Below are 25,121 nucleotides of genomic sequence, written 5' to 3' on the forward strand. Positions count from 1 at the left end.
ATAGGTCACTGGGCTTTATTATATAAACAACAAACGTTCTTCTCACACTGCTTGCGGGTGGGTTTATGAAGATTGAGAATACCGTGTACGGTAAATCATAATTAATGCCAAACTTAATTAGACATAAGTAATGCGAGTGTTGTAGGACAAAATGAGACTTTATTGAAAATTCTGAAAGTTGGTGGCGGGAAGGGATATTATGGGAATGACATTGTCATGTGGGGTGAGTCGCAGTTAAAGACTGTTGCGTTAGCTCCTAATTTTACATATACTTATCACTATTGCACTTTTTTTTTGCTGATAAAATATCACTATTGCACTTTATTACTAATTGAGACTAACATTATTCATTATTTATTAGCAAGTGACAATTACAGTTTTGGTGTTATATATGATAGGTTGTCTTCCTGAATAATAATAATAATCACAGATTCGAGACTCTCCCTACTGTGTTCCATTTTTGGATAGATCCAGTTGTGTTCCATTGATTTGGCATGACTTCCGAATATAAGGCGAGTTGCATTTTTGGGCAAGCATTAATACAAGTGCAATAATAAATTCAGAACGTAAACATTCCACTAAACATCGAAAACACATTTATAAAAGTAAATAAATAAGAATATATACTACTACCTTCTTTTAATTGCACTAACAGGCTTTTAACAGGAACGAAAGAAATTAAAATTACAAACAACTGGTATCACATGGAAAGTGGATAAAAACTGTAATTTGAACTCGTTGAACGTTAATGAATTTTATGATTAACTTTAGTTCAATAGGCAATAGCATTGCACAAATTAAATTGGTGAAATGGAGAATGAAAATAAAATTGAAATACCTTTCTTTATCTTCCTCCCCCGTCCTGGGAGCATATCTTCATTTGCCAACTACAAAGTCCAAAAATAACCCAAAGAAACAACAATTGCACACATTAGGAGGTGTCAAAATATCACTGGATCTCCATTTGAATGTTAATGAAAGCTGTGCTCCCGAGTGAGGTCTGGCGTAAACGACTGAAACAAATCACAGGTTAAAACTTCCACAATACTCTATCATGAAATGCGGAGATAAGACGTGATGTGTCAATGAAACTGAAACAAATCACAGGCTAAAACTTCCACAATACTCTATTATGAAATGTGGAGATAAGACGTGATGTGGCAATGAGATTCTTCTGATCCCTTTCAGAGAAAGTAACAGAAACTTAAGAGAGTGAATGTACAAGATTCATGCAGAAAGCTCCAAAAATCATCTCCTATGCCACCAATCTGGGATTTTCAACCTTCGGCTTCTATGAATAGAGAGTGTGACCTCTGGAAGCTTGTGTTTAATCTGTCTCCAGAGCATATTAACAGCATCCCCTCTTTTTGGAGGGTACTGGAATTCATAATGATGAGAGTTGTTTTTAAGTTGCCTCCACATTTCAGTCCATTTCTGCTTTGGGAATTTACGAAGATGGTCGATCATGTAACCAGGTTGTAATGCCTCTTTGAAAGAGAAGAACAAAGAGAATTGGGAGTAATCGATCTGATCCTCAAATGGGAGTTCAATTTGATCACTCACAATGACAGGAACACAGTGACTCACAATGGCATCAAAAAGGCGACAAGATGATGGCGTGTCTCCTGCTGGATGCAAACAGAACTTTGATGAACGCATCCCTTTAGATGACTGTTGTGTCAAAAGCAGTAGATAAATGAATGCTAGAGTTCACGATCTTTGCAGATAAGAAAAGGGGAATAACAGAAAAGCAAAAAACAAAAATTAAAATCAGTTGACTATATGACTCCTCTCCCTCAGGTAAGATAGTAACTGATATTACAAAGAGGAAATTTCAGGGTCTCTGCATCCTCATTCCTCAAAATGGCACAGTTTTTATTCAGGGCATCATACCAATGTCTATAGAGAGAAATGAGAATGAAAAAAATTTCTAAAACTGGTACTTTATAACCAATAAGAATTTGTCTTATAGCATAGCAAATGTGGATCTATCCTACATCTTACCAGCTGAAAATAAGAAGAAGAAGAAGAAGAAGAAGAAGAAGAAGAAGAAAAAATCCCCCCTTCTGAGACAATTCATTTTGACTATAAAAAGCAAAATGCATCTCAACATTTCAGACTCAGAATGCATGTGAAAACATTATGGTGAGACTAGAGAAGAGCCACAACACACAACTGCTCAATCCCTATTATCTATCCAAAACTTCTTTTTAAAGGGATCCTCCCCTTTGACTGATAATGAAAAGGAAGAAAACTAATTGTAAAGTCGAGCTTTCAACCTTAGGAAATGATTAGCAATAATATTCTGAGTACAAAAGCAACATATGAATCAACAATCAATTATATAGCCAAATAGCATACCGCTTTTATGTTTTCTCCTGTTGCAACACTTCGCTCATAGTGAACATCACTGTAACCAGACAATATCTTTGTCAGTTTAGCACGGACAATGCCTTCCTGCATACATCAGGAACCCCACAATATCACATTTCATGGAACATTAAGAAGGAAAAAGCTCTTCTAAAGTGATATTGTCTCTAAAATGAGCAAGTATATATCCACCTTGAATCTTGGTGAGTTGATATCACAAATTAAATAAAAGATGGATACACCCTTACTTGCTAACTTTTAAAGACAAACTTACTTTAGAAGAGTCTTGTCCTTCTAGAAAGGTATCATTCTTTCATTAACAGTCAGCCAGACATACATCTTTCCTGAAAGTCCTTCCTCGAAAGAAAAGCAGTGTGGAGCGAGCCTCGTACGGATCTTCAGGTTCATCGTCTGTAAAAGAATCCACAACATGCACATACGGGGACACTACATCTTTGTTCAAATTAGACATGCCCTTGGGGTAGCGACCAAAATCCACAACAACTTGAATAGTATCATTCACTTGATTTCTTAGGAACCTAAAGGCATTGGGGTGTGTCATAGGAAATATGTGGTCTCTGCCTCTAGACCTCTGCCAATATTTGGATTTCGTCAAGAATTCCATCACATCAACCTAACACCAGAAACAAGCCAGGCATAACTTCAAAAGAGATAAATAAAAATAAAAGAGCCATAATATTACAAGTATCAGTCAGGTATGGGTAACGACACACTGCATTTGTTAAATAATTAGAAGATACAGGCATGGCAGGATACTACATAAAATCAACTTAACTTATAGAACATTTTAAAACGAAAAACAAGCAGTCATTCCAACAACTGATAAGGGATAGTTTGATAGGGATTTGAGTATTATGAGGTTCCTAATGTCATATCGATTAGTATGAGATGCCCGGTGTAGTACTTAAGTAGCTTGGCTCTTGCCCTTTGACACCAAACATCCAATACTACTCGATGTGGCTCTTAGCAATACCAGAGTCCTTATCATAGTAATTGGGCTATTCATGATAAAGGGGGTAAGGGATTAAAAGAATAATGTTATATCCTTCCAAAACATTTTAGTAATTTATAAAGAAACTATTAAACAAAAAATGTTCTAGACCATTACACCGGATCACACAACTCCTTCATATCCATGGAGATCTTGGCTTAACCAACCTACTTTTGTTAACTCCAAGTTTCTTGGACTACTAAACTTTAAAGTACTACTTTCCTCAATAAAGGTTCGATCATTGTAAAGATACAACTTTTCCTTTTTCTTAATTTTTTGGGAGATCCGACTTTCCTAATTTTACTTCAGGAAGACATATTCTTGATCTCATATCAACAAAGAATTCAGCCACCATATTCACTTATTACAGAGATATGATTTTCGTTCAACTCTTATTTTGAGGAATCCTATCATGACATTTAATAACATCAATATATACAGGGGCAACCACTTTAAGGCACCATCATATGATGCCTGTCTCTATATATCCACATTTCCACACCTCCTTCTTATTGACTTAAGTATCAGAGTATCTTTGCAAGTATTTCTCACCATTGCCAACACTTGGGATTCTCAACAAGAGAGTATCAAAACACATTCTACAATCATTCAAGTAAGGAACTCGCGTCCTAATTTCAACACCAGAACATCGGAATTATCTTTGGGATCCTGATAAAGTTTTGTTCCAACATCACGGTCAAAACTCAAACCAAGAAAGGCAGGCAAAAACAAGAAGGGCAACAAAGCAATAATAATGATATGAGCCTTTGAGAGACTACATCGCCTGATTTACCAAAGATTTTTTGTTGATGAAGGAAATAATCCTAAAAGTCGAGCTCCATTATATGACCCTCCCTCTCGGGGGTTCTAAGATATAACACTGTCAAGAAGGCTAACAAATGGACCATCACTTCAGTTAAAGGTATGGACATCCTAATGGTGGTATAGTTCAAATTAGTGAGCACAACAAATTCAATGTCTTAGAATGTGTGGAATGAGCAAAAATAACACTAATTATTAGTCGGAGAGATAAAATTTTAGCAATTTTCAGTATCTGATGCTGTTTGAGGAATAAAATGAAGTCTACTGTAGCAGATAACAGTAACTAAATACTACTTGCAATACAATTGAACGATTCAAACAAATCAATTTGGAAAGAAACAAACCATAAACAATAATAGTTATATAATGCTCCTGTTATAGCAAGCAAATAACCATAACGAAGATCACGCACCTGCAGTTGACGATCAATCTCCGTAGCAGGATCCGTCATAGTATGACCGTGGGAATTAAAGCTCAACGAAGAGAAAAAAGGAACAAAAAAAGCGTCCGCGAATTCCGGATCGAAAACCCTAACAGCTTCTCTGGACTCACCATCTTCCCCTTCATGAAGAAGCGAACCCATCATCCAATACTCCACACTGTGTTGCTTCTTCAACCCCCAATTATCCGGCCACGGCGGCCAATCCTTAACGGTGACGGGAGATTCCGACGCGGTCCGGTGAGTAATCATTTCGACGTTAAAACGGCGAGGGAGATCGTACATGTAGACACGGAGAGGCGGGTCGGGTGAACATGGAGCGGGTTCGAGGGTTGGTGATTTTAAGTGAGGGAAGAAGTAAGATCTAATGTCGAGGGTTCCCATGAAAATTGAATAGGAAATTATGAGAAGGAATACGAAAATGAAAGTGAGAACTACTTTTTCGTACATGGTTCTGTGTTATTATTACTTTTTGTTTTTAGAACGATTTTGGGAATTTTGTTATGTTAGTGGTGCTGCTGCGGATTCTACTGGGTCTTGCTTTGTTCATTCTGCAATGAGGTGTTGTGTCCATTTTCATTTCAGCTGAGCATTCAGCGTCTGTGATGTATCTATGTCTATGTTCATCTGCTGGAGCTGGATATGTGAAGTGAACCGATATGCATTTTTTTTCCCTTTCAGAAGCAATATGCATTTCTTCAGCTTAATAAAAATTAAAGATTAAATATATAATATTAATCATTTATTTTTTTATTTTGATCATTTTTTTTTTATGTTTATTTTGATCTTAAATTTTTTATAAATTATGTATTTTAATATTTAATATAAGTACAACAAAAGCTACCACAATTTCAAATTGTTAAAAAAAATTAATAATTGTTAATATGTATTTGGTATAATATATTCTTTCAAAAAATATATCAATTAGACACAATAACAGGTTTCTACTTTAAAAAATTTGTATGTTTTAAAATATGTGTAAACTATTTGAAACAAAAAATATTTATCAGAGTTTATTTAATTTTTATTAATCCTTATGAACATTACACGTTTAATTTTATAATTAATTTAAGATTTGATTTTAATAGTTCATGATAATAATTATGCAGTTATTTAAAAAAATTATGGTGAAAATGACTAAAATACATTATTTATATAAGATAAATAATCAAAATAAAATAAAAAACCAAAATAAATATTAAATAAAAAAAATAGAAAAGCCAAATTATATTTAAACCAAAAATTAGTTAATTAACTATTAAAATTTGAAGACTGAAGATCTTTTTTCATATTCTCTCTTTGTTTCACCTCTTTACTATAATTTTAAAATATTTTGAGATGTATAAAAATATTTAAAGTCACAAATATAATAATATTACATTTTATATTTTCAAAATTTTTATAATAATAAAAAAAAAGGTGGCATATGAGGTGAAGGTGCATTTATTATTTTTTTAATTCGACAACAAAAAAATTGATTACTTCGAAAGAAAAAAAAAATAATTTTTTCTGATATTTTTTAGAAAAATAAATTCAAAAAATAATCTCAAAATTAACAAAATATTAGGGGCTACGAACCCCCTACAAAAAATAATAAAATAATGAGTGGAGACTTTAAAAAAATTGGCTTAGTATTAGAGACTTAGTAAAAAAAAAAATTTAAGTAGACTTTGGAGTTTATGTTTTTTTTTTTACAATTCTAATAATAAGTATTTGTTTAAATGAAATTAGTAATATCTCAATGAAGTTAGTAATAAATTGTCGAAAAATACTGCCGAAAGATGGAAGGTTGGTGGAGCGATGGCAAAATCAGAATTGTTTTAGAATTTTTGAGATTTAGGATTTTTGGGAGTTGAGTGGATAAAAACTAAATCTAAATATAAAACATAATGGTTATCCAATCAGTTCATAAATAAATCGAATTATAACTATATGATTTTAACTGATATTTAAAATAAATTTATAAATTTGGACCACATAACCGAATTTTTTGCAGAGTCCTAATTTAAATTCATCACTTCGTGTACCTTATTAACGATAGATAGAATGATTCTATAGATCTTATATTATCATAGCGGTCACTAAGATAGATGATGAATCTAAAAACAAATTAATAGTATAAAATTATAAAAATGATAAAATTTAAGTGATTGAAATAGTCATTAGAGCCGGTTATAAGTCCATTCATATGTCTCAATTTTTTTATATATATAATAAAATGAATGTGATTTTTTTGTATTAAATATATATTTAGTTTTTAAAAAATTATAACATTTCAAGTTTAGTTTCTAAAATTTATTTATAGTCTATATTTTGATTTTAAAGGGACTAAAAGTCAATTTTTTACAAAAAAATAAAATAAGAAAAAGGAATAAAAAAAATATTTTAAGAACTAAAAAATTGAAATTTTTTTTATAATGACTAAAAATAAAATTTTATATTAACTAAAAAAATTATTTTCTCTTCTTTTGATTATTAAAATTACACTTTTTTATACTAAAATCCATTTTTTATATTAGAACATGACATTTAAAATATTTAATACAACCCTAATACTAATAGGCTCGAATCTATAATATTGAAGACGTTAAATATATTAGTTGAATATGTCACTATTAGATTAAAGTTAATTTATAAATCTAAAAGAAACAAATATGTAATAAACACACACAAAAATACGTTAATCAAATAATATCACACTAAAACGGTGAAATAACATAAAAATAAAGAAAATATAAATATGTGTAAAAATGATATATTTAAATTAAAAGATAAAAAAAAAAAGCGTAAAAAAAAATATAATGTCGAAGTCATTTATTTGTATTTCCATTAAAAAGGTCGAGTGGAAGGCATGTTTTTCATCGCATTCTATTACTTATTCTGACTCTGCTTCCCTTTCAATACAGATGAAATGGGATATAACTATCTAATTTATTTGTGTAAATGTTAAAATTCAAATATTTTTTTGGCTTGCTTCTTTGTATTTCTTCTTAAATGTGCAGGGTATCATTAACAAGAATAAAAATAAAACAAAATATTAACTCACTCTATCTTTTTTTTAAGTAAAGAGTATTTAACGCACGCAATGCTTCGACATAACTCGCCCTCAAGTGGGCCATGTTTGTTTGAAAGGTCTTTCATAGGCAATTGGCCCAAATAGTGTGTCAAACAATAATATATATATATATATATATATATAATGTTTTTAATTTAATGATCACCTTTTCAAATCGAATGTTTACTTTTTTTATGTAATTAAATGAGATACGAATAATTAAGTAAAATTTTAAATGAGGTTAACAAGCGTAGATGTGAATAACGAAAGGTTTGAGGAATATGATTTTCAGTATTTGTGATAATTTTTTTATTTATTCAACCCTTATAATTTGATATTTTTTCTCTTTTAATTCTTTGATGAATTTTGACCTTTCTAAAATCTATATGACATTGACATGTAGAAAAAATTGTGGTGTGATGGAATAATATTTTTTTTTTTTTAATATTTACTTACATTTTATTAATATAAATGAAAAACAACTTTTAAAATAAATAATTTTGTTTAAAATGAAAACAAATAGATGTCAAAAGGGAAAGAAAATATCTTAAAACATAAATTAAATCCACCAATGATCAAATAGAACCACACCATCACATAAATGATTGTGGTTTGAATGTCGTTATCTAAATTGAGACTTAACAAAAATAAAAACAAAACAAAAAACATGGAATAACATATTGCTTTTAATTGATTAATACACACTTGTTTGTATTATGACACTCCTATCAAGATTTTGATTGAATTATTTTTCAAAATCACATGATAAATTAGAGCTACAACAATAAGGGAATAAAATTTTAAAAGTAAATAATAGGTTTGTAAAATGATGAAAAATAAACCCACATGTGAACAGATAAAGAAATACATTTATGCTTTTCTTTAATTTTTTTTTCAAAATATATTTTTTTCATTTATATTAAAAAAAACATTTTACAAAGAATAAAACTATATTTTCTAATATCATATGATCAAAAAACAATAAACCCAATAATTAATTACTTGTATCTTATTTTTTATGATAATTACTTCTCTCTCATTTCCATAATAATAGTTAGATTTAAAAAAATATAAAATAATTAAAAAAAATCAGTTTCAATATAAAATTAATTACCTTTAATCACTTATACTTTTTAATTAATATTTTTTTCATTACTCTTAAATCATTATTTTTTGCTTTATATTAATGATATAATAAAAAACAATCAACGATTAAAAAGTGAATCTAATAAAATAATTAAAAGAAAATTATCAATCGTATTTTAAGTGGTGTAAGAGTAGTTAATTTTTTTGTTAGGGAGAGAGTGTGGCAAAAGAAAAAGGCTCTCAACTAGCAGTCAGCTTCACACACTCCTCGTACAAACTCGGTAAACATAAGTTTGTAAGCACTAACAAAAACAAAATTGGAATGTTCCCTCTTAGTTGCTCTCTTGTCTTCAAAAACTGCGCTGTTTTTGGCACAAGACAAGCAAAAGCATAACTCTCTAACTTCCCAACCCCAGTTATAAATAAACTAATTCATCCAACACTCACAAACAAAAACACACTATTCAATCGTTTTTTTCTTCTTCCCTTTCTATCTGAATTCTCCGTTCGTTAGTTCCAAAGAAAAAACCCGAACATGGCTTTCGGATTCGGGTCATCCGAGGATGTATCCGGTTTCAAATTCTTGTTCCTCATGGCGGTGGTGTACGGTCTAATGTCGATGCTTACATACTCCGTTATTCACATGAAGTTCATCAACCCACTCCTTATCGACGCTCCTCTCGATCTATTTTCCGAAGGAAGAGCCGTCCAACACGTTCGAATGTTGTCTCAAGAGATCGACGGTCGTCACGTGAGTCAATCGTCAGACAAATATTCATCAATAAAATAAATAAATATATAATTTTGATTCGTTTTCAATTGTTCTAAACAATGTAGTGTTGTAGAAGATTCGTTTTTCCAAGATTTTATTATTTATTTATTCATCATATAATTAATGATATCAATTTTGCATGATTTTGTGAATGTGTTGAATTGTTTATTAATTAATTGATAGGAAGGACGTCCTGGGTTGAAAAAAGCTGCTCAATATATTACGGCTCAGTTGGAATTAATTAAGGAACGAGCTAACTCCAATGTCAGGTTGTCACTTTAATTATTATTTTTAATTTTTAATTTTTAATTCATGTTTAGATTTTGCCTTTTTTCCTTTTGCTCCTTTAATCCATTTATTTTATATTATTTTTTTTAATACATGTAGGGTTCTTTTTTTACCATTTTTTTGTTGCAGAATTGAGATTGAAGAGAACACTGTTAGTGGCTCCTTCAATATGAACTTTTTGCGTCACAACATAGCTTTGGGATACAGAAACCATACTAATATTCTTATGAGGTAACTTTCCAGTGCTGAATTGTTAATTGTAGGACTTTATTATATAGTATGTGGGATATTAGTAGATTCTTAGATAGCTTTGAATTGTGGTGTTGTCATGGTTATGCTGCAAAACTTTATATTGTGGAAAAATGCAAACAGATGCGGTTGCAATTGTCGTTGCAGTGCCATCGTAGAGACCTCTAAAATGGTTATATTGTGGTTGCAATTGCGGACCGCTATTTAGAACCGTGATTCATACCCTGAGTTATCCTCGCTTAATAGATTACTGCTTGTACTTCAAGCAATTTCACATTTCATATTTTTTTGTAGTAAATTTAACTTAACAAGCATGCAGATTCACTACTGCTCACTTCTTCAGAAAATATCACCAAATGTGCAAGTTTAATCAACATATGCTAAGAAAATGTTGAACAACTGCTATGATTCAACTACTGAACTGAGTAGAGTTTATTGTTTGAGAAATGTGATTCTGAATGAATTTAACTTTGTAAAGTTAATTTTGCTATAATTGATTTTGAAATAAAGTAATTTATGTTTGAATGTTTTTACTATAGAAATAATAAATTTGATATATGACACCGTAAATTTTTCAACTGAGTGCAAAAAAAGATACTTTTTATCACTTCTAGTTATAACCAAAACTTGGAGACAAAATCAGTTTCACTCTCTGCGGTGTGATGGAATTTCTAGCAGAGAAAGACACACAATCAGGAACAACATACTTGATAATGTGCTTAGTTCACATGTACTGCACATGTTATAGTTGGTGTTAATTTTGACGATAGAGTTGACAATTTCAATGTGAACAATAGTTAAGGGGGTTAACAACAACAACAGCAAAAGTCTTTTTTCATAAGGCAAGGTTTGCTACTTAGATTAAACATAGACATTTGTCTTTAATTGTTTATCGCTGAACAGATCATGTCACTGAAACTGTAATGAATCCTTATCAACTTCTATACCACGACCACAAGTATATTTGTTTTTGTATATCATAAATAAAACAAAGTTTTGCTATGTATCTAAATGTTGACGCAGATTTCATGTCTATTTTACTGTAGGATATCATCTATAGATTCCAAAGATACTGATCCATCAGTTTTAGTAAACGGGCATTTCGACAGTCCGCTTGGTTCCCCTGGCGCTGGTGATTGTGGTTCATGTGTTGGTTGGTAGCGGCTATATTTGAAGTCTTTATTGTATTTGAATGATTATATTTAGCAAAATCCACACCTCATTCCCTTGATCATATTAAGTCTTGTTATATTTTCTCCTTTTCTTACAGCATCAATGCTGGAAATTGCAAGACTAATTGTGGACTCTGGTTGGGCTCCTCACCGCCCGATTATTTTCCTTTTTAACGGTGCTGAGGAACTTTTCATGTTGGTAGGATGTCTTACCGATAAATGTTGAATTGAAACTACATATGACCATTATTCTTTTTATATAGATCCTATTATTATATGTTAATTTTTTTTTATATGAATGCTTATTTTGTGATTGGATTCTACCATGTGGAAGGTGTTATTTACTTTTGAATCTTTGATGCTTAAGGGTTCACATGGGTTCATGAAGACACATAAATGGCACGACACAATAGGAGCTTTTATAAATGTGGAGGCATCTGGGTCTGGAGGTCCCGGTAAATATAATGTTAAATTTCTGTCGTGAACAAAAGGATATCATAAGCTACATCTTTAACAATCCTTGTCCATCAACTTATGATATATGTTCTACGAAAGAATTTTCACTGAATAATGTTGTTGTTTTACAGATTTAGTATGCCAATCTGGACCAAGTTCTTGGCCTTCTAATATCTATGCAGAAGCAGCAAAATACCCTATGGCTACTAGTGCAGCTCAGGTTTTGCCTTTCTCTTGTAATCTCCCTATACCGATTTAGTACTCTATTGTGCCGTGTTGCAATTGTTTTCCCTTTTTTGTATCTACCAACACAAACCTGAATTTTTCTATTTTAATACGCAGGATGTTTTTCCTATTATTCCTGGAGATACAGATTACCGAATATTTTCTGAAGACTACGGAAGCATTCCCGGGCTTGACATTATCTTCATCCTTGGTGGTTATTTTTACCATACCTCCTACGATACAGTAGAGCAACTATTGTATGTATCTTACCTACTTTATTTGTTACGATTGTTTTGTTTTAATTTTATAATTGCCTTTTCCTTCTCTTGCAAATACAAGGTAATGCTGCTACGCAATGGTTTCGATCCTTTTCTAGACCCTGCCACAGTTGAATTTTATAGTACTAGGTTGCCATTTTTTATATAATTTTTTCCCTCAAGCATGTATTTGATGTATTTCTATGCATCCAGACCCGGAAGCATCCAAGCGCGTGGAGAGAATTTGTTCAGCATAATCAAGGCTTTTACTAACTCTTCTAAGTTACATAACACCTATCAGACAAACTATATTGAAGTTAGAGCTAGCTTATTCGAGGAAGAGCGGGCTGTATTCTTTGATTATCTCTCGTGGTTTATGGTAAGTAGTGAAGTTTGTATATTCCAACATTTGTTTATGATGCAATGATACTTGTAGCAATACGGTGTTCAGAATTGGTCCATCTTGCTCTTTTGTTTTCTTATATTATATTTTGTGGGTTCCAGATATTTTATTCCAAAAGGGTAGCTAAAATTCTTCACAGCATTCCTATCTTCTTGTTCATTATTATGCCTTTTACGGGTCGTCGGCCGCAGTCTTGGCTGGCAAGTTTGTGTGATTTTGTGAAAGGTAAAGTAAATCAGTAAATGGTTACTTTTTTATAAGATGTATTCTGATTGGCCTCCTTCTTGATCTCTTTAATTTTTTTTTGTTTATCTCTATTCGAAGTAAATTTAAATGATTATATGTTTGACGCTTTGAATAACATTTTGAAATTTATTGGGTTTGCAGGATTTCTGTTCCATGCAGCTGGGATTATATTGGCAATTATTGTTCCTGTTGCGTTTTCTTTGCTGAGATTACTGTTTTCTTCTCAGACAATGAATTGGTAACTCCATTTAAAATTTTCAACTTAAAATGAGATTTTGGATAGCTTGCATAACTTTTGGCTTTTTGTAGTTAGTGCTTGATTTTTACTTTATTTGTCAAATTATATATAGTCGGAGAGCAATAGACTATATCATGTTTATGACAGCCTAACCAAGCATTTGATAAATCTGAAGTTTTATGAGTGCCTTATTATTTTCAATAATTTATATGTAGCAATTATTAGAGTATAAATCCATATCTAAGGTGTAACAATTGAAATACCTTTATGTTTTTTTACATTCACGTGTTAACATAATGGATGAAATACAGGTTTGCTCATCCATTCTTGGCTTTCATGATGTTCATACCCTGTGCACTTGTCGGTCTTATAATTCCAAGATTCATCTGGAGATGCTTTCCTCTTTCTCAAGATGTCACAATTGTCAAGAGATCAAAAGAGGTATTCAGTATATTGAAACATGTTTTATAATTGTAGTGTGATAAGATTTTCTTGGTGTTTTAGTATGTTGGTTTCGTTAATTATTATGTGAAATGTACTGTTGGAAAGAGAGGCTTCCAAGTTCAAACAATTAGAGTTGGCATTTATACTCCTAGGTTGCTCATAGTTTACTCATAAATGGATAGGTCGCTCTTGTAAACTGGAGTGTAGTATTTAAACATCAGTTATAATTTGTAACCCTAAGCTTGATTGATAATAGAAAGGTATTGCAACCTCTACAGTCAAAGACGTAGGCGCAATTGACCGAACTTTGTGATCAAATCTCGAGTGTTCTATGTTTTGTGTTTTTCATATCTATTTCCTTTTTAACCAGGTTTTTGTTCTAACATATACTTTGGCTTGTGCTACCATTACTCATGGTCTTCAAAAATATTATCTTTACGGGGCCTTCGGAGTTGGGACATTTTCTTGATGACTTATTTAATTTCTGTTTGACTTGATGGTGCCAGTTCAAGCCGCCTAACATTTGATATGACACATAAATTTCAGGCACTATCTGATGAAGCAAGGTTCTGGGGAGCATTTGGGTTCTACGCCGTATTAACTATGGTATTCAGATTTAATATGTATTTCGACAAATTGATCTTTTTGCAGCATGATGTGATGTATTATTCTCTCTGTTTATTTTTACTTACAAATTTAGTAAAAACAGGCATATCTTGTAGCCGGCTTGAGTGGAGGTTTTGTGACTTTTCTTGCATCTGCTTCCATGCTTCCTTCTTGGATATCCTTCTGCTTATCAGTCAAATCCTTTGGACGACATTCATTCAGGTTGGTCATAAATAAGAATGTAATTTTTTGGGTCTTAACCCTCTTGTTCTCAAGGGAAAGGGATTTTGATAATCCGAAGTTCGACCGAGTGGTAAGTAACCGAGTTTCAAATTCAGGCACTCTCAGCCAAACTTTAATTGAAGCTCATTAACCACTTGACTCTAGCCACTTGGTCGATATCTATGTAATTTGCAATACTATGTTATGTCTTTATTTTTTTTTTTTTTTTTTTTTTTTTTTTTTTTTTTTTTTATGCATAAATAAATTTTCATGTCTTATTCCGTCAAACATTATTTAATTCCCTTCACATTACAATATATTTCACTTGTGCCTTGACGGCATTTATATGCGTAATATTTATCGAATCTTATTTTGTATGAAATCTGTTATTCATTTCAGCAATAATTTTCCCGTTAACTTCATTTTGTTTTTCCTTTCTAGGTCAACAATGTTTTACATATTGCCTATGGTTCCAAGCCTTGCATACGCTGTTTATTTTGGAGGCTTTCTTTCCCAGTTTCTGATAGAGAAAATGGGCATGATGGGTTCTCTTCCTCTACCATACGGTTAGTGTTTTTTTTTTTTTTTATATTAGATAATGTATAATAGATTTACCCTTTTAAAGCCAGGGATGATAATACACCATTCTGATTTAATCACATATACTAATGTTCTTACATTAATTTATGTATTATACATTTTTATGAAATAACATAAATTTAGCAATTTCTGTTGTGAAAATGCTTGCTTACTGCTGAACATAACTCGTTGCAGGGCACTATGTTCCTGACGTTATCGTAGCTGCAATAATTGGACTTGTAACCGGTTGGTCTGTGGGCCCTCTGATGCCCATTTGTGGTCATTGGTTAGCAAGGTCATCGATTTTGCGATTTCTGTTGCATCTTAGTATGCTTGCTTTGGCAATATCATCTCAGTTCTTTCCTTACTCCACAACTGCACCTAAGAGAATTGTTTTTCAGCATACTTTTCGAACTGCAGGTATTTATACCCGACATTTTTTTATCTGAAATGAAAGTGTGACGAGCTTTTATAAATTTTATAATGTCTTCTGAAACAGCAAGGACTTAATCAAGAGTCTACAATATATTCTGTTTTATTATTATTTTAGTACTCAAATGTCCGGTTTTTGTTTTCCTTTTTCCAATTTCTTACAATTTTCGTGTGATTTTGCAGGCTCAAGTCAGATAATGGAATCAACTTATGATTTTTCTGTACTAGATTCTAATTCGTTAGAATTCATTTTCAAACACTCACCTGAAGTTGCAAAGATATTGAATGTTACTTCGGAGTTTTCGTTTGAATCTGCATCACTGTCTAAACGCCACGATTGGATGGTAAGTTTCGTGCCAATATTATGTAAATCTTTTTCTTTCATAGAGTTTTACTTTTCCACTTTCAAGAGTGAAAGAAGAATTTACCTATGTTAGATATAGTTGGAGATTTGTTAGATATAGCTGAAGTTTGTTATAGGTAGTTACAAGTTGGTTAATATTAGTTACAAGTTAGTTAAGATTTGTTAGCTTAGTTAGAATTACTATATAAAGTGTATCTTATTCTCATTGTAATTTGTAATCAACTTTTCTCATTCTATCAATTCCAAATAGTAAATATTTCTCTAATCCATGAAATTCAATCTTAAGCCAGACTCTTGGGGTTGTGAATTTTAGAAATTAGTTTGAAGGAATTTTTCTATGCAGGTAATTTTTCCAGTTTCTACTCTCTTTTCAAATAGTCTCAAGTTCCCTACAAAATGGGATGATATTGTGAAGCAGTATGAATTCTTTCCCGCATTGTCTGTTCAAAATACATCTTCAAATTCTGAAAAGGGACTCAGAAGAGTTCACTTGGAGCTTTATTTAGGGTGAGTGGACAATGACAATTTCTCCGAGCATCGCACAAATATTAAAATACCTAACTTTTAACCTTGTTTTCATGCATAACTTGATTTATATATATTCCTTCCAGTTCCTTAGAAGAGATCTGGGTTACAGCTCTTAACATCACTGGTCCATTATCCAGTTGGTCATTTGCAGATAATGTGCTTCCAGGTACAAAAGTCGTTTCATCGACATGGTTTTTCTTTTGGATTGATATTATATTTTCATTGCATGATGTAGTTTACTTATCCACAGGAACCGAAACTTATGATGGCGGTCCACAATCGTATATATTACGGCTTAGTGGACCTAGTGAAGGGAATTGGTCCTTCTGGTTAGAGGTAAAGTTTCAAGCTGCATTAAATTTCTTTTCTTTTACAATAAAAGCTGAATTTCTATTTTGTTTGATAACTAGTGTGAGACTCGTGACTTCCATGAGAAAATTTCTACCCGAAAAAAATACATTTTATGTTATAAATTATATAATTAATATTGTGCTAACAAATATTCAAATATCAGGCTAACAGCTCTGAAGCATTGAGAGTGGACCTTTCAGTTTTGGACCAAAAGTTGGTTGATCCAGCAAAGAGATTGAAGGATCTTTTCCCAAAATGGGTTGATGTAGTTGCCTATTCTAGTTTTATATCCAGCTATACCTTTTAATGAGCAATTTGTTGTGATAAAAATGTATAGTATAGGCATAGGAATTGATACAATAATTAATTTAGTTCATTTATATATCTCAAACCTATTTTCAACACAGGATTTTGATGTTTATGTAAGTTTTTTAGATGAAACAAGTTACCTGGTATCTATAGATGCAAAATCCTAACCGAAATTTGATGCTAAGGAATGCCATAAACCTCTGCTGAAATTTGATATTTTTTATTTATGTGATACTTACGTTGCACCAATTTTTAAGTGGTGCACCAATATATTCATAGTTTTAAAATAGGATCTTGCTAAGAAGTGTTTTAAAATAAGATAATTAATTAATGAAAACATTATGTATTTTAATAACCAATACAATAAATACACAACTGTTTATGAAAGTGTTCAATTTTAGACATGTTGAGTAATATTTTAGGGGGCTCATTAGCATTTGTCTTTAATGATAAGTTATTGTATAAACTATGAAGATACATGTGCACCACTTAAACTATTGCAAATTAGGGAATAATAAGTTTAACCTTTTTTATATGCAAAAGGTTTGTAAGAAAAGCTATTCTATATCTAGCCACAAAATATTGCAATTTCTAGAAAATGCTTCCAATAGCTTACAAAGAAGGACGGCTAGTGATGGGAATTAAACCTAAGGTTTGCAAGCAAAATGCTTTACTTGTTAACTTATCAATGATGCAAAGATCCATGTTCTACAAACTAACCAATCAACACATTTGTTCCTTTGGCCTTAAGTTTGGGTGAACTTGACATTCCAATCTTTCTTAGCCATTTTGCGTTGACTTTTATCAAATTTTTGACTTCTTTCAAATTATATATCATGATTATGTGATTATTAGAGACAACCAATCATTTGTTTGTCAACTTCTCAGAGGCAAACGAACAAATCATAACTGCGTTTAGTAGAGATAACGGAAACAAAATACATCATGTATTTATAGAGTCACCAAAACCAAAACATTGCTTGTTTTATCGGAATTAGCTAAAACTGAGGTGCGTGTCAAAGTGCTTTTACCATACTTTGAAAAACAAAATGAAGCGAAGTCTTGTTGTTCCTTTATCTTAGTCCAATCATCAAAGGATCTAACTTATATTAGAACACATACTTGTAACGTTTTGACTTGAACTACATGATGCAATACTTCTTATTGCTATATTATGACTTGCTCAATTAGTAGACAATTACTTATTTATTGGATGATAATATTCTTTATGTTAATAAACATTTAGATTGTTATCTCTAATTAACTTGTTATTTATGTTACCTTAACATAGATAGTCATTAATATAAATTTTTGTCTTTTAGACTATATTGGATAATTGTTCTTTATTTGTTATCATCAAAACATCAACTGAAAGATTATAGTTAAAACCATTTTTGCACTAACAATAAAATCCGTATATTTCTTTAACTTTCCATCCTAAATCATCTTTCAATGGTCTTAATCTAATCTTGAAAGTGCACCCATACTTTTTAGTTTCTTTTTGAGTTGAACTACTCATACTCGTAGACTTATATTTTCACCTTTGTCAAAACCTATGATTAATTTATTCTTTTGTACTCTTTTATCATATCTATGTATTTTATCTCATGATGATAATAGTTAGTCTATTTTTAATTCCAACCTCCCCAGTCCAAAACACAATAAATTCTCATGTTTCAAAAATCTAAAATAATATAAAATAAATTTAGTTACAATAATTCTTTACATTTATACATTAATGATATCAATTATAATTAATCTTATCTGATCAGTTGTGAAAACATACCTAGTATCTATATATGGTTTATCACATAATAGTTCTATTTAAAAAATTGAAAATAATTATTAAATAAAATTATGCAAATCTCGTATAGCAAATTTCTGTATACATTTCAAAAAACATAAAAAAAATTTCACTCTTTTTTATTTAAAAATGCATCTATATTTAAAAAATCAACACAAGTTATTAGAATGTAAATTTACGATTGAAATCCTTTTGTTTACAGAAAAGTTTTGAGTGAGAAGACGATGAGTTTAGAAATTTATGGAATGAAAGGTAAAAATTGAAAAGTAATACGGTATAACATAAAAACGGATAAAAATTTACTTTTTTTTTTGTGAACACGGGCTAGGGGTAGAAGTATAAAAATAAGGGGTATGTATAAAATCTTTCATACGTTGAAATTGGGCCGTGGGCCTAGTATCCCCGTCTCACAAAGAAATAACATAGAAAGAGAATGGGTTTTAGAGCCGCTATATAAACTCTGTCATACCATCATCTTCTAGTTGCCCTGAGCCCTAATTCGTTTTCTGCCGGTTCCGCCACAACCCCGTCGTCATGGTAAGCATCTCTTAATTTTTGAATTTGACCTTATACTTGTTTATAACCGTCGTTTTGTATCAGATCTCTGATTTGTATACCTAACACTCAATCTCCCTCTTTCCGTTTTTCTAAATCTCAGGTCAAGTACTCAAGAGAGCCTGATAATCCCACCAAGTGTAAGTGCTTTTTCTTGTGCTTTATTCGATTCTGAGTTTTTGTTCCGTATTAAGCTCATTTAGTATTTTTACATTGTCACTTCAAGATCTAATTCTTAGTTTTTTAAATCATTTTTTATGTACAGCATGCAAGGCTAGAGGTGCTGATCTTAGAGTTCATTTCAAGGTAATTAATTTTGTTATTTTGTTTCCTGTTTATGAATTTTGAATAGTAAGTTTCGTTTTTGTTTTCTGAATGGAGAACAACGAGGATAATTATATTTTCTAGAAAGTGTGTTTAATCAATTCAATATGTGTTGAATTTTTGTTTATTATTCCTTGAGATTCAAATTGAATCATTATATGTTATACATCCACGTTGTGTTGGGTCCTATGAATGTGAAACTATGTTTGCTGCCACTTCTGAAGCTTGGGACTTCTTTCTGTCGATACCTTTACTTTATAGAATGAATAGGGGCGAAGCGGTTGAATTGGCTTCCATCGAAATCGATATTTCCTCTGCCTCTTATCTTTTATTTATATTAAAGGCACTCGAAGCATATTGGAAAAACTTATTTGTGATTTATTTTGCATAGGCTCCCTGTTTACCTAACTAGGTATTGTTCCAAAATGAGTCCATGAAAACCTGATGAAAAAAGCAGTAGTCTGTTGTTTTTATGTGGCTTCCGAGGGTCATTGTTTGTTGTTTTCCTCATTAATCGTATTTTTAGTTGTTAAAATAGTTGGAATTGTTAAAAAACCTGATTACAAAAAGCAGTGGTCTGTTGCGCTGTGAGCAGTCCTCTCGTAACATTCAGGGATATAAAACCATTGTTATTGGGTGAACCTCTATTCCTTTTTTTGTGATTGAAGGTTCAGTAAATGATGGAACATTTTCTCAATTGTTTCACAAAACAACTCAGATTTTTAACATTATCATAAATAAATTGTAGCCTGTTTTATGTGTAGAGAATAGCCTGTTTTTATGTGACTTCCGAGGGTCATTGTTTCTGGTTTACCTCATCAAACTGAAATTTAGTTATTAAAAGATTTGGAATTGTTAAAAAACCTGATGACAAAAAGCAGTGGTCTGTTGCCTTGTGAGCAGTCTTCTTGTAACCTTCAGGGATATAAAACCATTGTTCTTGGGTGAACCTCTATTCCCTTTTCTGTGATTGAAGGTTCAGTAAATGATGGAACATTTTCTTCATTTTTTTCAACTCAGATTTTAAAAATTTTCCTAAATAAATTATAGCCTGCTTTTTGTGTCCTGTTTTTATGTGACTTCCAAGGGTCATTGTTTCTGGTTTACCTCATCATACGGCAATTTAATAATTAAAAGTTTTGGAATTGTTTAAAATCCTGATGACAAAAAGCAGTGGTCTGTTGCCTTGTGAGCAGTCCTCTCGTAACCTTCAGGGATATAAAACCATTGTTCTTGGGTGAACCTCTATTCCCTTTTCTGTGATTGAAGGTTCAGTAAATGGTGGAACATTTTCTTCATTTTTTTCAACTCACATTTTAAAAATTTTCCTAAATAAATTATAGCCTGCTTTTTGTGTCCTGTTTTTATGTGACTTCCAAGGGTCATTGTTTCTGGTTTACCTCATCAAACGGCAATTTAATAATTAAAAGTTTTGGAATTGTTTAAAATCCTGATGACAAAAAGCAGTGGTCTGTTGCCTTGTGAGCAGTCCTCTCGTAACCTTCAGGGATATAAAACCATTGTTCTTGGGTGAACCTCTGTTCCTTTTTTTGTGATCGAAGGTTCAGTAAATGGTGGAACATTTTCTCCATTTGTTTAAACTCACATTTTAAACTGTTTCATTATATTAATTTATAGCCAGATTTTATGTGTAGAGTGTAGCCTGTTATTATGTAGCTTCCGTTGGTCAACCGGTAATTTAGTTATAAAAAACCTGATGACAAAAAGCAGTGGTCTGTTGCCTTGTGAGCAGTCCTCTCGTAACCTTCAGGGATATAAAACCATTGTTATTGGGTGAACCTCAGTTCCATTTTTTGTGATTGAAGGTTCAGTAAATGATGGGACATTTTCTTCTTTTTCTATTTAAAGATTTGTAGTTGTTGAGAAACCTGATGATAAAAGCAGTGGTCTGTTGCCTATGTGAGCAGTTCTCTCGTAACCTTCAGGAATATTAAAACCAACGTTATTGGGTGAACCTCTGTTCCTTATTTGTGACTGAAGGTTCAGTAAATGATGGAACATTTTGTTCTTTTGTTTCATTTTAAATCGGCATCTTTTTAATCTATTAAAAAATGGTTTTCACATGTTAACCTGATTAAATGGGCATTGTTTATTTATCTATCAAAATATGTGGATGGCACATTTTTCTAGCCTTAGCTGCGCTGTAACAATAAGTACTGTTTATCCATTGTTGTTTCTTTAATATATTCATTTCTTCCCGAGGTTTCTTTATCATTGATGGAACAAAATATATTAAGCCTTTCTCAATCTAATTATTTCAAATATTTTGCTGGATCTAATTTTAATCTTTTGAATTCTATTTGCAGAACACTAGGGAAACTGCCTTTTCTATCAGGAAATTGCCTTTGACAAAGGCCAAGAGGTACTTGGAGGATGTTCTTGCACACAAACAGGCCATTCCATTCAGGCGTTTCTGTCGTGGTGTTGGGAGGACAGCTCAGGCCAAGAATAGACACTCTAATGGACAAGGAAGGTGGCCTGCCAAATCTGCCAAGTTCATTCTAGATTTGCTCAAGAACGCAGAGAGTAATGCTGAAGTAAGTTCAATAATATCTTTAAAATGTATTTTTACAAACATTTCTTTTTGCATTTATATGCTCATTTGATTTGTAATTGATCCTTTCAGGTGAAAGGTTTGGATATTGATGCTCTTTACGTTTCTCATATCCAAGTTAATCAAGCACAGAAGCAAAGACGTCGAACATACAGAGCCCATGGAAGAATTAACCGTAAGTTTATCTCGAAATTTGTTTTAATTGATTGTTATTTGTTGTGTTTTGTTATTGATGTGATATTTTTTTGCAGCTTACATGTCATCTCCATGCCACATAGAGTTGGTATTATCTGAAAAGGAAGAGGCGGTCAAGAAAGAGGTATTTGGTTCATCCTTCAATTGTTGATTTTCCTTTTTCTTTATTAGATGTTTAATTTAATTTTTGTTTGTTGTTTTTTTGTAGCCTGAGACTCAGTTGGCACCAAGCAAGAAGAAGGCTTAAGCTCTTCATGCCTGCGCATGTTAATTTTAAATCCATTATTTGTATCAGATATTTGTAGGAAATGTTTAAACTCTTTTCTATTTCATACTGTTTTGACTTATTCAGTGAATTTCGGAAACGTGTTGTACTGTTTTGACTTATTCAGTGAATTTCGGAAACGTGTTTTTTATCTTGATAAAATACGGAGTCATCATTTAGTAAAAATAACATTTGATTTTATCAAAATAAAACATTGGACGTAAGTTAAAACTTTCAATTGAAGTTTTTCTCTCGTGTAGGATTTTCTCTTTTATCATTTCAGTCGTAAGCATTAGAAACCTTTTTTTTATTTATTCTAATAGAAACGGTATGGTATAAGTTTTATTGCTGCAAGCTGTTTACATCCAATGGCTTACCAATAAAGATTGCTATTGATGGAAACTTAATCTAAGGTTTGCAAGCAGAATGCTTTATTTCTTGTTAACTTATCAATTATGCAAGGATCCATGTTCTAGGAACTAAAGTTGTAGTTAGATAATCAATCAACACATATATTATACGAATAAACGTAGACATTAAATGATGGTCTATAGTGTCATCTAAAACCATGTCAACTGTAATATAAAAAAAATGTCACAATTAAGTTTTGAATTTTATGTCTTTAACCTAATTCCATTTAGTACAACATAACCGACATTTGTCTTTAATTGTTTATCGCTGAACAGATCATGTCATTGAAACTGTAATGAATCCTTATCAACTTCTACACCTCGACCACAAGTATATTTGTTTTTGTATATCATAAATAAAACAAAGTTTTGCTATGTATCTAAATGTTGACGCAGATTTCATGTCTATTTTACTGTAGGATATCATCTATAGATTCCAAAGATACTGATCCATCAGTTTTAGTAAACGGGCATTTCGACAGTCCGCTTGGTTCCCCTGGCGCTGGTGATTGTGGTTCATGTGTTGGTTGGTAGCGGCTATATTTGAAGTCTTTATTGTATTTGAATGATTATATTTAGCAAAATCCACACCTCATTCCCTTGATCATATTAAGTTTTGTTATATTTTCTCCTTTTCTTACAGCATCAAATTCTGGAAATTGCAAGACTAATTGTGGACTCTGGTTGGGCTCCTCACCGCCCGATTATTTTCCTTTTTAACGGTGCTGAGGAACTTTTCATGTTGGTAGGATGTCTTACCGATAAATGTTGAATTGAAACTACATATGACCATTATTCTTTTTATATAGATCCTATTATTATATGTTAATTTTTTTTTATATGAATGCTTATTTTGTGATTGGATTCTACCATGTGGAAGGTGTTATTTACTTTTGAATCTTTGATGCTTAAGGGTTCACATGGGTTCATGAAGACACATAAATGGCACGACACAATAGGAGCTTTTATAAATGAAGACACATAAATGTATAGTATAGGCATAGGAATTGATACAATAATTAATTTAGTTCATTTATATATCTCAAACCTATTTTCAACACAGGATTTTGATGTTTATGTAAGTTTTTTAGATGAAACAAGTTACCTGGTATCTATAGATGCAAAATCCTAACCGAAATTTGATGCTAAGGAATGCCATAAACCTCTGCTGAAATTTGATATTTTTTATTTATGTGATACTTACGTTGCACCAATTTTTAAGTGGTGCACCAATATATTCATAGTTTTAAAATAGGATCTTGCTAAGAAGTGTTTTAAAATAAGATAATTAATTAAATTTATTTATTTATTTATTATAATTTTTTTATAAAAAAAATAAAAATAAAAACAACTTCTCCTTTTTTAAAAAAATATATAAATTTTTAAATAACAATTACATTTTTTAGAATTTGTAACAAGTGAGTCTGTACTTGTTTGTGTATAGATTTTTTGTGAGTCTTTAATTGTTTGTGTATAGATTTTTTATTTTTGTTTTCATATGAATTGATAAATACCACAATAAACTTACACACACAATTTATAAAGTTACGTGATGTCCAATTTCACTACATCGATAAAAATTTAAGGATATTATTTGTCCATTTATAAACATAATAACAAAATTAGGAAAAATTTTATAAGATGGTCAAATATAAATAAAATAACTATCGTATTAAAATTAACTAATAAGAAAAACATTGACAATTATATTAAAATTTAGGAAAAAAAACTCCTTAACCATTAAGCAAAAAAACACTCAAAATTTACATAAACAAATTAATACTTACAAAATGTAAATTATAGCAATGATAAAGAAAACAAACACTAAAAGAATATTCATTTAAAAATGTTAAGTCCCACAATGTTTTAAGAAATCAAATTTTCATCCATATATAATTGATCTTGTGCTAAGTAGACATGATCGGAGATTCTCTTTCATATCTAACGGTATGGCGTCTAAGCCACAACTGATACATGATAGTGTTAAACGCATCTAACGGTATAGGACTGCGATTCCACCGCAAGTGCTTACTCGCCACCACACTCAATCGTTTCATAAACTCATGCC

General features: G+C 31.4%; 3 protein-coding genes and 6 non-coding genes across 12 annotated transcripts; 8 read left to right on the forward strand and 1 right to left on the reverse strand.

Annotated features, from left to right (window-relative positions):
* Positions 1-579: 579 nt before the first annotated feature.
* LOC101493440 (probable arabinosyltransferase ARAD1) lies at positions 580-5,325 on the reverse strand. 3 transcript variants are annotated; one of them, XM_027336023.2, is made up of 4 exons: positions 4,617-5,325; positions 2,708-3,004; positions 2,362-2,457; positions 580-1,013 (listed from the first exon to the last, which is right to left on the reverse strand). In XM_027336023.2, exons 1-4 carry the CDS (start codon positions 5,091-5,093, stop codon positions 972-974), a joined length of 912 nt encoding a protein of 303 aa, XP_027191824.1. In that variant the 5' UTR covers positions 5,094-5,325; the 3' UTR covers positions 580-971. The 3 variants fall into 3 exon arrangements, with proteins under 3 accessions (XP_027191824.1, XP_004504444.1, XP_027191823.1); XM_004504387.4 differs by having other exon boundaries at positions 580-1,671; XM_027336022.2 differs by lacking the exon at positions 580-1,013 and adding an exon at positions 1,433-1,625.
* Positions 5,326-9,027: 3,702 nt separating this feature from the next.
* LOC101493762 (uncharacterized) lies at positions 9,028-17,020 on the forward strand. Of its 2 annotated transcripts, XM_004504388.4 has the most exons (21): positions 9,028-9,535; positions 9,740-9,825; positions 9,974-10,075; positions 11,140-11,246; positions 11,364-11,464; positions 11,633-11,720; positions 11,853-11,941; positions 12,064-12,203; positions 12,417-12,582; positions 12,708-12,831; positions 12,994-13,090; positions 13,402-13,531; positions 14,081-14,140; positions 14,244-14,362; positions 14,804-14,928; positions 15,137-15,361; positions 15,557-15,717; positions 16,081-16,244; positions 16,349-16,431; positions 16,516-16,601; positions 16,780-17,020. In XM_004504388.4, the coding sequence occupies exons 1-21, from the start codon at positions 9,320-9,322 to the stop codon at positions 16,921-16,923; spliced, it is 2,613 nt and encodes an 870-aa protein (XP_004504445.1). In that variant the 5' UTR covers positions 9,028-9,319; the 3' UTR covers positions 16,924-17,020. The 2 variants fall into 2 exon arrangements, with proteins under 2 accessions (XP_004504445.1, XP_027191959.1); XM_027336158.2 differs by lacking the exons at positions 9,028-9,535; positions 9,740-9,825; positions 9,974-10,075 and having other exon boundaries at positions 11,140-11,250.
* Positions 17,021-19,145: 2,125 nt separating this feature from the next.
* On the forward strand, positions 19,146-22,805 carry LOC101494602 (large ribosomal subunit protein uL22z). Its single transcript, XM_004504391.4, has 7 exons — positions 19,146-19,266; positions 19,388-19,424; positions 19,550-19,590; positions 21,936-22,166; positions 22,256-22,358; positions 22,435-22,502; positions 22,587-22,805. Exons 1-7 carry the CDS (start codon positions 19,264-19,266, stop codon positions 22,623-22,625), a joined length of 522 nt encoding a protein of 173 aa, XP_004504448.1. The 5' UTR covers positions 19,146-19,263; the 3' UTR covers positions 22,626-22,805.
* On the forward strand, positions 20,172-20,299 carry LOC113787370 (small nucleolar RNA snoR74). Its single transcript, XR_003473877.1, has one exon. It is a non-coding gene; the product is annotated as a small nucleolar RNA snoR74 (small nucleolar RNA).
* On the forward strand, positions 20,480-20,607 carry LOC113787369 (small nucleolar RNA snoR74). The gene has a single exon (XR_003473876.1). It is a non-coding gene; the product is annotated as a small nucleolar RNA snoR74 (small nucleolar RNA).
* Positions 20,773-20,900, forward strand: LOC113787368 (small nucleolar RNA snoR74). Its single transcript, XR_003473875.1, has one exon. It is a non-coding gene; the product is annotated as a small nucleolar RNA snoR74 (small nucleolar RNA).
* On the forward strand, positions 21,066-21,193 carry LOC113787364 (small nucleolar RNA snoR74). The gene has a single exon (XR_003473871.1). It is a non-coding gene; the product is annotated as a small nucleolar RNA snoR74 (small nucleolar RNA).
* On the forward strand, positions 21,330-21,457 carry LOC113787360 (small nucleolar RNA snoR74). The gene has a single exon (XR_003473867.1). It is a non-coding gene; the product is annotated as a small nucleolar RNA snoR74 (small nucleolar RNA).
* On the forward strand, positions 21,504-21,632 carry LOC113787367 (small nucleolar RNA snoR74). Its single transcript, XR_003473874.1, has one exon. It is a non-coding gene; the product is annotated as a small nucleolar RNA snoR74 (small nucleolar RNA).
* Positions 22,806-25,121: the final 2,316 nt, after the last annotated feature.

This window comes from Cicer arietinum, chromosome 6, assembly GCF_000331145.2.
Source record: "Cicer arietinum cultivar CDC Frontier isolate Library 1 chromosome 6, Cicar.CDCFrontier_v2.0, whole genome shotgun sequence".
Classification (NCBI taxonomy): Eukaryota; Viridiplantae; Streptophyta; class Magnoliopsida; order Fabales; family Fabaceae; genus Cicer; species Cicer arietinum.